This window comes from Hippopotamus amphibius, chromosome 2 (genome assembly GCF_030028045.1).
Source record: "Hippopotamus amphibius kiboko isolate mHipAmp2 chromosome 2, mHipAmp2.hap2, whole genome shotgun sequence".
In the NCBI taxonomy this organism is placed as follows: domain Eukaryota; kingdom Metazoa; phylum Chordata; class Mammalia; order Artiodactyla; family Hippopotamidae; genus Hippopotamus; species Hippopotamus amphibius.
The window spans coordinates 171,658,525-171,671,875 of NC_080187.1; the positions used below are offsets into that span (position 1 = coordinate 171,658,525).

The window sequence follows — 13,351 nt, forward strand, 5'->3', positions numbered from 1 at the left end:
CTTGATCCTTTGAGTTTGAGAAGGTTTACAAAACAAGGGGCTCCTGGGGCAGGACACAGTGGACTAACAGAGGAGCTGTTCTTGTTAGCCATAAACACACGAACCACAAACTCCATTAGGCGCCAGTGACATAATGTGTATGAGAAAGAAGCGAGTCTTCCCCTCAAGGGGCTCCCAACAGTGGGAGTGGCGGACACGTAAACATTCAAAATACAATAAATGCATGTGCAGTATTTACTAGGAGCCAGGCCCTGTTCCAAGTGCTTTATATTTACGAATTCATTGAATCCTTACAACAGCATTACAAAATAGATTCTGCATGACAATGGCAGTGACAAAAAGATGTACAGGGGACTTCCCTGGTGGTACAGTGGTTAAGAATCCGCGCTTCCACTGCAGGGGGCATGGGTTTGATTTCTAGTTGGGGAACTAAGATCCCTCATGCTGCATAGTGCAGGAAAAAAAATGTACAGGATGCTGAGGGGTCTTGGGGGAGAACCTTGAGGGGCTTCACGGAGGAAGTTATCAGATGAGCCACAAAAGATGAAAAAAGTCAAGTCCAAGAGGGAAGAAGGACAGAGGGATCATCCAGTATGTGCAAGGCACGAAATATGAGACAACACAGTATATTTGGAAAACGCAAGCAGTTTGAAGAGGACTGGCATATAAGTGTGTTGCAATACAAACAGAAGTGAGTTTCTCCATAGATACAGAAGGAATGAACTAGCAGTGGGGGAAATTGTTCCAATGCAAATAGAAGTGATTGTTCTTTTTGCTCTTGAGAGCAAGGAAAACAAAGAGAACATCCAACAGGCTAGAGGAGAAAGATAACCTGGCCTGAAAGAGTTAAACAATCTTGGTTATTCTTTAGCTGTTACTACTAACAAATACTTGTAGCTGGGCTTGTCTTTCACAAAGCTGATTACTCTGAGTCCATACGAATTACACTTTGCACCTGGCACTTCTTTCCCCCTCTACACTTCCTTGTAGCACTCTTCATTTCAGAGAGGTCATGAGCCGATAACTTCAGGGACACCAGAACCAGTTGCTGCGCTACCTGATGCCAGCTTTGGCCATGAATTTGCAGAAGAAAAGAATGCAAGATCCTTACCACCTGGACTCTTATCATTTACCCAGACTTCGAGCCCCACATATAAAATCTTCCCCAACTCCCGAGGAGCATGAGCTCAGTTCTTGAGGCGCTAGTCTGCTGTGTCTTCCCTTTTCCTGGCAAAGAAAAATAAAGCCATTTCTCTCTTCCTCCAAAATCTCTGTCTCCATATTTCTATTTGGCCTTGGTGCACAGAGTAACCATTATTACGGTAACAGGTGCATGATAAGTAAAAGTGGCAAGGAATGTGGATGAAGAGGTAAACTTAGCCAAATCATTAAAATCCTTTTGCCATATTTTGGAGTTTGGACTTCTTCTGAAAGTAAGAGGGAGCTTTCAGTTAGGGATGATATAATCAGTTTTGCATTTCACCAGATTTATGATGAAAACAATATAGAAAAGAAAGGAGCTGGGCTGGAGGTGGGGAGACTAGAGTCTTCTCAACGTGAGAGACAGGGAACCTGAAATAAGATACAGGCAGTGAGGATGAAAAGACAAACAAACAAAAAAACAGGGTAGGTTTGAAGGTTCTATAGGAAGTAGAATTGATTCAACTTGGTGAGGGATTAGATTTGGAGAAGAGAGAGGACAGAGTTAAGCGTGATGGTCTTGTTTTCTGACTCATGGGTAAAGAAAGGTGCCATGCACAGAGCAGAGAAAGAGCAGAATTTAAAATGGAAGATAGGGCTTCCTAGGTGGCGCAGTGGTTAAGAATCTGCCTGACAATGCAGAGGTCACGGGTTCGATCCCAGCTCCAGGAAGATCCCACATGCCACGGAGCAACTAAGCCCGTGTGCCAAAAAAAATAAAATAAAATGGAAGATAACTTCCAGTTTTCAGTCTGGCAGATAAGGAGCTTAGAAGCTCTCACTCCTGTCCTTACAAGAAGAAGGATGAACAGAAAATTAAAAACCAAGAGAAAATCTTGAACAAAGCTTGAGGTGTAGAAGGGGGGACATCTCACCTCTAGAGTAGCAAGGATAAGAATTACTTCAAGGAATTCCTTGGCGGTCCAGGGGTTAGGACTGAGTGCTTTCACTGCAGGGGCTATGTTCCATCCCTGGTCAGGGAACTAAGATCCCAGCAACCTGTGTGGGGGCAGCCAAAAAAGAAAAAATTACACAAGACTTCTCTTCAGAGACCATGCAAGATGAGAGTGCAGTAAAAAGTTTAAAATGTTGAAGGAAAAAAAATCCCACTAAATTCTCTCTCAAAAGTGAAGGATTAATACTTTCTCAGACAAACAAAAATTGGAGCAGTTTGTAGCCAAGGAGACCTGACTTGCAAGATATGCTAAAAGAAATTCTTCAGAAAGAAGGAAAATGACATAGGTCAGAAACTCAGATTTACATAAAGGCAGAACTTTAAGGAAAGAATAAATTAAGGTAAAATTAAAAAGGAAGATAACTAGAATTTCACAATGTCCGATTTGTGTATTTAGGAACCTCCAACTAGATGTCCTGCGGGCAGTGGAATGTGTGGATCACCTGAGAAGACTGATCCTGAGACAGGGAGGGATATAAGGGCCATTATCTCCAGGAAAGGAAGATGGCCCAAGGAAAGGGTAGTTCACTAAACGCCTGTAAGGTCGTCAAAGAGCAGGTAATGAATTCAATCAACAAAAAGTATACACTGTGTGCCAAGGTTCTGTCCCTGGCAATGGAAATAAGAAGAAACACAAGTAAAACAGTCAATTATATTATGGAGCTGAGTGGAGTAAGCGCACAACAGAAATTCGAAAAAGGAAATCTATTTTATTGTTTTATTTATTTTAGAACTACACGATTTAATTAAAAAAAAGATATCAAACACAGAATAGCACAAAAAAATTACCTACAGTCCCACCATCTAGGGGAAAAAAAAACAGGTTACCAATCTGATGTATCTTTTCGAACTTTGTATTTTATTTTTTAAAGGCGGGCGCCCTCTCCTGTTCTGTAAAAGGAAGAGTTTAACTCTTACTGGAAGCGGCGCGCTGCCGGGGGAAGGCTTCGCAAGCGCTGGCTTGGGCGCTGGGATTTAAGGAATCGTATTTGAGAGGGTGAAGACGATGGACAGGGAAAGTGGCATGAGTCTCGCTTTACCGACCCTTAAGTCAAGACCTCGAAAACGGACGGGCCTTCTCTGCAGGCTCCGCGAGGAAAGGTAGGGGGTAGGGGCCGGGGGCAGGGCCCAGATCCGCGGCCCCGGGGCCCAACAGCCGTCGGAAGTGCGCGGCAGCGAGGGCGGGGATGCGCCGTGGCGCCGGATCTGCCGGGGCGCGGCCTTATGACGCGCCGTCGCGTCTCCCGTATCTGGCGGCCCATTGGTTCTCCACTACCACCCTTTTCCCGGGTAGAGAAACTAGTTGCAGGACCGGAAGCGAAGTAGCCTTCGGGTTCCAGACAGCGGCGGCGCTTAAGGCAGGGCGCCCTGGTGCCAGTGGAGCTGGCCAGCTTCGCCATTCAGATTCCAGCCCGAGTTGGAGAAAAACCCCGGGATTCTTGTGCCCATGGGAGGGCACCGAGTCGGATCGCAACGCATCCGACGCAAACCGAAATAGCCTCACCTGTGCGGGCCACCGGAAACCCCGCCCCTAGGAGGAGTCGGGAAGCCTCGCCGAAGAGGTAGGAATCCGAAGGGACGGCCCCTGGGGTGCGGCCCGCCGGCCATGGCCACGCCCCCGGGGGCCGGTCCCGTGGCTCTCCGCTTCGCAGGAGCTGCCTGCTGGCAAGTCGTGCGCGGACGCTGCGTGGAGCATTTTCCTCGCGTATTGGAGTTTCTGCGATTCCTGCGCGCTGCTGCCCCTGGCTTGGTTCGGTACCGGCACCATGAACGCCTGTGTATGGGCCTAAAGGCCAAGGTATTGGAGCCAGTAGGACCTGGTAGAGGGGAAAGGGGCGGGATGCGAGGACCTGTCTGGAGCCGACTGCTTGGGGGCGGAACCGGTTGAAAAAGGGCAGCTTGCCCCGACGTGGGGATTCTGAGCTCAGTACCCTTCACAGCTGGTGGTGGAGCTGATTCTGCAGGGCCGGCCTTGGGCCCAGGTTCTGAATGCCCTGCATCACCACTTCCCAGAGTCTGGACCTGTAGTGCGGGACCCCAAAGCCGTGAGTCGTCCCTGAAGCAAGCCCTACCCCCAATTAACACTTGGTGCAATAAAACTGCTCCTCCTCCCGGTCACTGGTCCTGGTGACCCTAACTTGTTTGCCTTCCTTATCCTCAACAGACAAAGCAGGATCTGAGGAAAATCTCGGAGGCTCAGGAAACCTTTTGCCAGCAGGTGAAGCAGCTGGCAGAAGCCCCTGTTGATCTGGGTTCGAAGCTACAGGTGGGACTGGCAGCTTTGGAAACTATGGTGTAGCTGTTTGCTGTAGTCTTCTTCTGACCTGCTTCTTTTCCTCCTGCAGGAACTTGAACAAGAGTATGGGGAACCTTTCCTGGCTGCCATGGAAAAGCTGTTTTTTGAATATTTGTGTCAGCTGGAAAAAGCACTGCCTGCACTGCAGGCACAGCAGGTTTTGTTGCAGCAAAACACATAAGGGCCGAATGCTGGGGTGGGGAGTGGGGTTGTATCAAGGCCTGTGGTCTTCATGCCTCTCTCCCTACCCACAGCTTCAGGATGTGCTGAGTTGGATGCAGCCTGGAGTTTCTATCGCTTCTTCTTTTGTCTTGAGCCAATATTATGTGGACATGGGGTGGCCACTTCCAGGTACCACGACCATCTAGGAGAACTAAGAATTTGGGGGGGTGGAGTGTTTAGCTTAAAACCTTTTCAGACAGCCCATTGGAAGGGTTACATGGGCCTGAGGCATAAGAAACCAGACTGAGTGGATGTGTTACTATATTGCCTTTTTAAGATCTGTTTTCTTTTTCAGAGTGCTTTGCTGCTGATTCAGTGGACATGACAGAGCCCATGGAGCAGAGTCCTCCTCGGCAACCAACACCAGCACTCCACGACCCTCTGCCAAAAGCCCAGCCAGGCCCACACCTTCCTCAGGGTCCACCCTCAAGGAAAGACCTAGAACCTCTGACTGGCCACCACTTCAATCTGGCCCCTCTAGGCCGGCGAAGAATCCAGTCCCGGTGGAAATCCACTAGCGGAGGCCAAAAGGAGCGCCCCACAGTCATGCTGTTCCCCTTCAGGAATCTGGGTTCACCAACCCAGGTCACATCTAAGCCTGGGAACAGGGAAGAACAAGGGACACACACAACAGACCCAGCAGGTGCTGTGGGTACCAGAGCAGCCTCGACTGGAAAGTCTAGGAGTCCGTCCAAGACTCTGGGAGGAAGGGCTCTGAAGGAGACCCCAATTGACTTGTCTGCCTCAGAGCAAAAGGAGTGAGTAGAACAGCTGCTTTTCCCTACTAGCAGCACGTGGCCTGCCGCTTTCCTTTCACCCTGTCTTTGCTTGCCCCACCTCAGGCACTGCTTGGATTGCCCCATGGGACCCCTGAGATTGTCACTATCGCCTCCTCGGGCCAGGAAGTCAGGTAGGTGTCCTGAGGCAGGACCAGATCGGACAGCCTCCTCTCCTGGGGACTCTTGAGGTCCTGTGTTCACTGAGAAGAGAACTTGGACTCTGGTTTCCTCTCTGCAGTGCGTCCTCCATCTCTGTGCAGCTCCGACATTACCATAGGGGACCTGGTTTTGGACTCGGATGAGGAAGAAAATGGCCAGATGGAAGGAAGGGTGAGTAGGAAGGAATGGGAAGCTGGGGGGGGGGGGGGGGGGGGGGGGCGGATGGACAGGCAGAACAAGACAGAAAGCCACATGCTCCAGGACATGGAGGGCTCAGGGCATGTTTCAATCATGATAGGCTCTCCCTGCTCCCTTCTCTGCAGGACTCTCTGGAAAACTATCAGAAGACAAAGTTTGACACCCTGATCCCCACCTTCTGTGAATACCTGCCCCCTTCTGGCCCCAGTGCTGTGTCTGTCCCTCTTCCTAACTGTATAGATAGTTCTAGACTCCTGTGATTAGACTGGAATGCCCATGGCACTCTGCCTATCTCCTTCCTCCTCAGTTCTCATGCAGTTTAGGGGGAATAAAGTGGAAGCCCAGGCTTGGGTTGCCTGACTGCATTGCTAAAGTTACTTTGTAACACTTGATAATTAAATTTTGGATTTGTTAAAACACTGTCTTGGTGCAAGGGGGAAAAATTAAGGCTTCTATAAGGTCAGTGTAGGTCACTCCTTAGAAACAGAACTGGCCCCTCCAAGGCTGAAAGGGGATCCCTTTGCCATTTTACTTCCCTTGGAGAGTGTTGTTCAGACATGCCCAAAAGGGTTACCAGGGCTGAGAGCCTGGAAGAGAAATTTCCTTTTGTTATTCTGAAAATACTATGTGTGGTCTGATGCCAGAATATACTTTGTAAATCCTCATGCTGCTAGGTTATCTGGGGGTGGTGGCACTAGAATGGAGATGCTTCACGGGAAAGGTACTCACTGCCCTTGACTCCACTGGGTCAGTGCCAACTCTTCCACTTGCCCTGGAGCAGCACCCAGATGCCAGCTTTGTGCAGAAAATCCCAGAATCTCAAAGTCATTGGCATCTCTCTTTATTGAGGTATTTAAAATATGTGAACACTTCTGAGCTTTGTAGATAGTCAAAGATCTGTTTAATGAATCTGATTAACAAAACTTGATTCTAAAAGCCTACCTCCTGCAGAGTAAGGCCATATAAAACAATTATATATGAATCAGCATGTTTTCCTTTTAATCATCTTCAGGATGCTGGGTCCCCAGATTCCCATTTGATTATCTTAAACTCATTTTCTCAGCCTGCCTTCCCTGCTTCCTCTCTAGTGAGTGCCCTGGGCATTTTGCATGTGCAGTTAGAGAAGTACAGAAGTACTGCAGCAGCCCTCAAGAGAGAGAGGATAGGACATGACCAAGTAATAGCCCTAGTAGCTGGGACGGGAAAGGGGCCCACTTGGGAGCCCTGTGGTGGGTGCTGGTGCCCTGGGAGGGCAGAACTGCTCAGGTCTAGCTCTCGTCACTGAAGATTGGATTCACCTGCTGCGTGACACGGATGAAGGTAGTTCTCCGGCTCAGCTCCTTCAGCTTAGCTGCTCCCACGTAGGTACAAGTGGAGCGGATGCCTCCAAGAATGTCTCGGATGGTATGTTCCACATCCCCTTTAAAGGGCACCTCCACTGTCTTTCCTTCTGAGGCCCTTGGAGAAGGAAACTCTTTCTTACCTTTTCTCTCTGGATTCCTTAAGCCCAATGACTCTTCCCCAGTCTCTAGCATTTAATCCCTGTTCATCACTTTTCTTCCAAGATCTGTACCATCCATCTCCTAAGTCATGAGTCCTGCCACCACCCTACTTGGAAAGTCACGCTTTCCAAGAACCCTCAGCTTCTGGCCTCGACACCTACCTGTACTCAGCCACGCCCCCGGCATACTTCCTCATGGCCATTTCAGAACTCATGCCATAGAAGAGCTTGTACTTCTTGCCGTCCCTCTCGATGAGCTCACCACCTGACTCACTGTGCCCAGCCAGCATGCCGCCCAGCATCACGAAGTCAGCCCCTGCCCCTGCCAGCACCAACGAGAGGGAAAAGAGATGCATCTGGCCCAGGTGCCCACATGTTCACCCTCGGAAGCAACTCATACCAAGTTCTCAGGCCTGCCAGTGATTCTGGCATCTTCCTGGTTTTGTTTCCCTAGCTGGCCCACAACCCAGTGCACAGGCCTACTCTGCCCTGGCTTCTGTTCCTCAGTGGACTTTTCCAGGAATTTAAAATACAGCCTCTGGAGATGCCCTGCCTGGCTTCTGCTCTCTCCTTTTTGCTGCTTTTGCCATCTTCTGGTCACTTCTTTTTACTGTGCCTAGCCAAACAAGATTCACCTCGAGTGTCCCAAGAGTAAAGGTCCTCAACTTCAGTGTGAGCAAGGATCACCTAGGAAGCTGGGAAAGTGCATATCTGTAGCCCCACCCCCCAGACCCAGATCCCATGGGTCCACTGTGGGGCTCAGGCATCTACACTGTCCAGCAGTCCACAGGATGGTGCACATAGCCCTGGCCCACACTTGGAGAGTTGATATTAGAGTCTCAGGATTTCCCCTGCTGGTTTGTCCCAGGTGACACCACAGGCTTCTGGGTCACTAGTCATATTATAAAAGAATCTGAACAGCTTTCTTGGACTTCCCTAGCCTGATCCTAGACCCTCAGAGGTGACTCATCCTCTTCTACAGGATCCTCCTTCTGAGCTCTCCTCACCGAAAGCCTTGGCCACATCCCCAGGACAGCTGCAGCCTCCATCCTGCAAAGTAAAGAGCACTATGAAGAGAGAGCGTGGATGCCCCAAGCCCTCTAGGAGGGCCCAATGGCCCACCTCAAAGCTGACAGGAACCCAGGAGTCCTGATCCACCTCTACCAGACCCTCCAGACCTGGCAGAGAACCCAGATGTCTGGCAGCCCCATAGCCTACCCTGCCTTTGGCCTTACTGAAATGATGTGGCCTTTGAGGCCATGAGCAGCATCTGCGCACTCCATCACTGCACTCAGCTGTGGGTACCCAACTCCGGTTTTCCTCCGGGTGGTGCACACAGAGCCTGAGGAGAACGTGGCAAGGATGAGAGTGAAGTTCTCCACAGGTGTCTGCCACTGAAGGGGTGGCCAGTGGCCACCAGTGAACCAGCTTACCTGGTCCAATTCCCACTTTGATGATGTCAGCCCCAGAGAGGATCAGCTCTTCCACCATCTCTCCTGTTACCACATTCCCTGCCTGGCACAGAACCACAGAAACAGAGCAATCTTAGGATCAGAAAGAGAGGAGGTTGCGTGCTTCCAACATTATTACAAAGAAGGGTACCTGGATTCCCTCTACTGGGCCCTCCGAGGGCTTTTAGACCAGTCACTTCCAAGGACCCTGCTTTCCAAGCCGAGGTAAGGGGGGTGAGTGTTGTACTGTTGTACTAGGGTAAAGCAGGGGTCCAGCTGGAACAAGCTCACACCTGATTTACAGTAGATTTATCTCCCCTTCCCCACCAAGAGACCCAAACATATCCCATGCTTAAGCTGTTATGTGATGAAACCTCTCTGGCTTCAGGGAAAGGGAGAGGACATGGTAATGTCGGCTAAATACGCATCTACACAACTATATTTGCTTTTGATGGATAGAACAGAGAGACCTCTCAATGCTGTGAAGAAAATGAGGCCTTGTCATCACTCCCCTGAGCTTGTAAAAAAAAAACAGAATAAAACATCATTTCATGCAACCCCTTTTAATATGACTGCAGTATCTGTCCACGTCTTTGGGCAGGTGTGTATGTACAATGCAGAAATGTTTCATTGTGGTTTAGTGGGTGATGTCGGGCACTGGATTTACAAAGACTACGTATCAGGAGTTAGAGAAAACAGCAGTGGCCAGTACACAAACATCTAAAGCATGGAACTATGGATGATCAGCCAGTGACATGACTAAATGGACTAGGATATGCAGCAGAGGAGAAAGGAACTGACGTAACAGAATGGAGTGTTGGGAAAGAGTGGAGGAAGAAGATGAATGGACCCACTGCAGGGTAATAAAGGCATACCATGATGGTGTGTTCAGGGAAGCGCTTCCGTACATCCTTTACAAATTCAACAAAGTGTTCAGAGTAGCCATTGGCCACGTCCAGGCATATATATTTCACCTGGGGAATAGCATCTAGGATCTGTTCCAGCTGCTCAAAGTCAGAAGAGCCTGTGCCTGAGCTGGCAGCCAGATGCTGTGAGAGAAACAGGGCCATTAGCGTGTCAGAAATGACCTGGCTGGTTAGCCAACAGGGGTGGGGAGGTAAGGGTTGATCCCCAGGAAGCCAAAAAAAGATTCCTGGGAGACTGGGCTAAGGAATGGATCAGGGGAGGACCAGTGTTACCTCAAGACAGTCAGGATTCTGGCTAGCAAACTTTTTCCACTGCTCGAGGCTGTAATGTTTATGGACAGCGGTGAAGAGGGAGAACTGGGGAAAAGAAAGAGCCATCAAAAAGGAGAGAACTTTGTTAGAGTCTCTTTGTCTAAAAACAGACCTTTTACTATCCTACCTGAGGGACAGAGGGACTGAAGTCTGGAAAGAACAACTAGAAGAAATCAGTGGTTGAGCTGGGACCTCAGTTCCACCGTTATTCTCTCTACACATACAGTCGGGCTTTTCCCCACAAGCTAGTACTTGCCCAGCACTCCCACCAAAGTACCAGGTCACTGGGATTGGATCTCACCTGCCAGCACTTATAGTGCTTCTGACTTAAAAGGTGACAAGGACGAGCTGTTGGTGCAGGGGGACAAGCAGTAGGCAAGAGAGAACGATGAAGAGGCTGGACGGAGCCGCTGTCTGCCGGCACTGACTCAGCCCCTCCTCCTAGAATAACCTAGTACAGAACTAACCTATTTTTGGTATCTTCTGGTCCATTTACCAGCAGTAATTCAGCAAGCCGAAATGCTCACAAAATCACAAAAGGTAAGGCCTTAAGGTTAACAGTCAATAAGGTGCTATCCTTTCTCCATCTCCACTAAAGTAAAGGACAAACTTTCTTGAGACATGGACCAACCTGAGAAGTCTATTTCATTCAGTCTGTTTCAATCAACCAAGTTCAAGGATATAATGCCTCATCACACTTGTATTCCCTAGCTCAACAAATTGCAGACAACATCCCAATACTCTGAGAAAGGCATTCAAAGGCCACTGTGCATGCTGGTGTTTGTGCTTTAAAAGTACAGACACGCAAATAGACAAGAGCACAAATCTTGCAACAGATGAGAGATCCAAGGGAGTCATGCATCAGCCAGCAATAAAGAAGTGCAAGTGCTATAATATGCAGAAATCATCATCAACACTAGCTAAAGCTGGTACTGAATTCTGCTTTCTCAGCAACACTCTGCCATCAATATGCTGACAGACAAAAATCACTCCAGGAGGTCAGCAGACCTCGAAGAAATACTGACATAGGGTGGCATGATAAGTGCATCCAATTACATACCGAGCTAGAGATCTAGAAAAAAGATCCTTGCTTGCATCCAACCTTGTAATTATTACAGAGACTTGGCTATGTCTAAAATCTGATTTCTTCAGCACTCATCAGCAGTAATGAAAAGCCATTCTCAACACAAAGCAACAAGACAGTCCCAGCAAGGCCATACATTATAGGACATCTGTTAACACTGAAGTCAGATCCACCATTCCTTAACTCTACTGGACAGGCCAGGTGGACGATGGACAACAGTAGGATTCCTAAGTAGCTGGTAAATGGCAACAGTAATACAGTACTAAAGCTGCACAACTATGAGCCTCAGAGAAATGACAGCAGACATTCCACAAAGACTTACAGCAATCAAAAATAGCGAAAGGGAGATGAAGTCCTTAAGGCTAACAGAGCCACAAGCAGCAGCAGAATCCATCAACCAGAGCTACCTGGGTTAACCAGAAGAGTGCCTGTGTCCTCAGGATGCTCAAAGTAACTATCTACATTCTCAGCTACAAACATAGAGGCAGGTAATATTACTGACAGGGGCAGCACCTTCCATTCTGAAAGTGAGCAGTAACCTGTATATAAGAGAAACACATTCCATTTTTGGCACATCCCAGAAACACCAGGAACCTAGGACTTAAGAGGAAATTAAAAAAAAAAAAAAAAAAAAGCAGGCATAAGCAGCTTCTCTCTAGGATCTTCTAGTTAGGAATTTTTGGATGCTATATCTACTTTCTGGATTAAAACGGTGAATGCTGAGTATCCTAACAGTAGTGTAAAGAGGGATGCATGTGATTTGGAGAGGGTGATCTGGGTGGTGGGAAAAGTTGGCAGGATGTATAAACTGCTGGATAGGAGAAAAGGGAAAGTTCGGTTAAAAAGGGGACAAAACTTAGCTTTGAATCTCACTAACTCAGATGGCCCTCTGAAGTTAACAGATAAAGAAGGCTTAGTGCTACTGCAAGAAACTGTAAATCGAGCATCCTGACTGTTAATTGCCAGAGCTGACCTGGGATGGGGGTGGGGATACAGATACCTATGCAGTCAGCCCACAAAACTGGACACCACGAGGAAGGGACATGAGGGAAGTCCTACCTTACAAAGAACCCTGGCCATCTCAAAGGTGCCTACGGTATCCATATTGGCGGCAATGATGGGGATCCCAGTGTACATCTGCTTTGAGTTCCGAAATGAAAAGGATCTTGTGAGATCCACCTGCAGATACGAACAGGAGACTAAGCATTTCATTTATTCAAAAAACAAGTATTGCAGGAGGGCAAAAGCCACTGATCTTTCCCAGTCCTGGCCCTCCAGGAGCTTGGGATCAAGAAAGAGCAATTAGAGAAGCAAGCTCACCTCACTTCGAGATTTAAGGGTACTGCGTTTGGGCCTCAACAGGACATCCTTGAAGTCCAGTTTGACGTCGTTGTCGATGTGAGGCATGGCAGGCACCTCAGGGTGGCAACAAATCTGAGGACGGGAAGGTAGGAAAAATCAGGAGTCGGGGTAGCTGAGCCAATTTCCCCTTAGAACTTAATGCCCTGTTAGGGCTGGCGGCAGGGCTCATCCCTCTCCTCGCTTAAATTGTGGAAGGTCAGGGCATTGATCGAGGCATTGTCCCTGAAGACTATCACCTCAGACCAGTGTGGTTTCAATTACTCTCGGTGTCTTCAACCCACATACTGTTTTCTGGGGAGAACTGGGATGGAGTCGTGGGTGACCCTAAAACGGTACGTTTCTTACCCCACTACTCTTCTTCCTCCCGCCCCTGCAAAGAGCAATTTGGGGTAAGAGACTGATTTTGGGAGTGAGAAGGAGTGGTGGGGTCCCACAACCAGCTTCCGGAATAGAGGTACTCACTTCCTTTCGCCGTGGCCCAGGTGGCGGTTGACCGAAGATCCTCTTGCTTAGCAACTAGCCTCGCGCAGCCCCGTTGAGCCTTGCGGGTCGCACTAACAGGTTCCGCTAATTGCCGGAGGGAACGAGGAACCGAGGAATTCCAGCTTCGGTGGCGACCGTGCGAGGCCCTCTGGGTAACAGAGCTCACACACAGGATGTCGTTGGAGCCGAAGGGCAGGGGACTACAACTCCCAGGGTGGGGCGCGCGGAGCTGTCCCCTGGCATGATGGGAGGAGTAGTGCGTTCCGCCCCTGCTTTCTACTGGCCCCGGCTGGCTGGGGAGCTCAGAATTGCAGAGGCGTCATCTCTGCTGTAACTAAGCTGTCCGCCTTCTTTTTTTTTTCCACGACGCCACCGAAACGAAACGCTGCAGTATCCCTGAGCCTTTCCGGAACCCCGTGGAAA

At 49.0% G+C, this 13,351-nt stretch overlaps 2 protein-coding genes across 5 annotated transcripts; one reads left to right on the plus strand and one right to left on the minus strand.

Moving 5' to 3' along the window:
* Positions 1-3,438: 3,438 nt before the first annotated feature.
* TINF2 (TERF1 interacting nuclear factor 2) lies at positions 3,439-8,552 on the plus strand. Of its 3 annotated transcripts, none has more exons than XM_057721092.1 (9): positions 3,439-3,953; positions 4,096-4,200; positions 4,320-4,421; positions 4,501-4,608; positions 4,706-4,802; positions 4,969-5,431; positions 5,516-5,583; positions 5,691-5,782; positions 8,251-8,552. In XM_057721092.1, the coding sequence occupies exons 1-9, from the start codon at positions 3,762-3,764 to the stop codon at positions 8,461-8,463; spliced, it is 1,440 nt and encodes a 479-aa protein (XP_057577075.1). In that variant the 5' UTR covers positions 3,439-3,761; the 3' UTR covers positions 8,464-8,552. The 3 variants fall into 3 exon arrangements, with proteins under 3 accessions (XP_057577075.1, XP_057577076.1, XP_057577077.1); XM_057721093.1 differs by having other exon boundaries at positions 3,441-3,953; positions 8,293-8,552; XM_057721094.1 differs by lacking the exon at positions 8,251-8,552 and adding an exon at positions 5,935-6,226 and having other exon boundaries at positions 3,442-3,953.
* On the minus strand, positions 6,635-13,333 carry GMPR2 (guanosine monophosphate reductase 2). 2 transcript variants are annotated; one of them, XM_057721095.1, is made up of 10 exons: positions 12,908-13,333; positions 12,404-12,517; positions 12,143-12,262; positions 9,961-10,044; positions 9,637-9,810; positions 8,744-8,825; positions 8,546-8,652; positions 8,318-8,360; positions 7,473-7,632; positions 6,635-7,267 (listed from the first exon to the last, which is right to left on the minus strand). In XM_057721095.1, exons 2-10 carry the CDS (start codon positions 12,488-12,490, stop codon positions 7,078-7,080), a joined length of 1,047 nt encoding a protein of 348 aa, XP_057577078.1. In that variant the 5' UTR covers positions 12,491-12,517; positions 12,908-13,333; the 3' UTR covers positions 6,635-7,077. The 2 variants fall into 2 exon arrangements, with proteins under 2 accessions (XP_057577078.1, XP_057577079.1); XM_057721096.1 differs by lacking the exons at positions 12,143-12,262; positions 12,404-12,517; positions 12,908-13,333 and adding an exon at positions 11,546-12,112.
* Between the last annotated feature and the right edge of the window lie 18 nt (positions 13,334-13,351).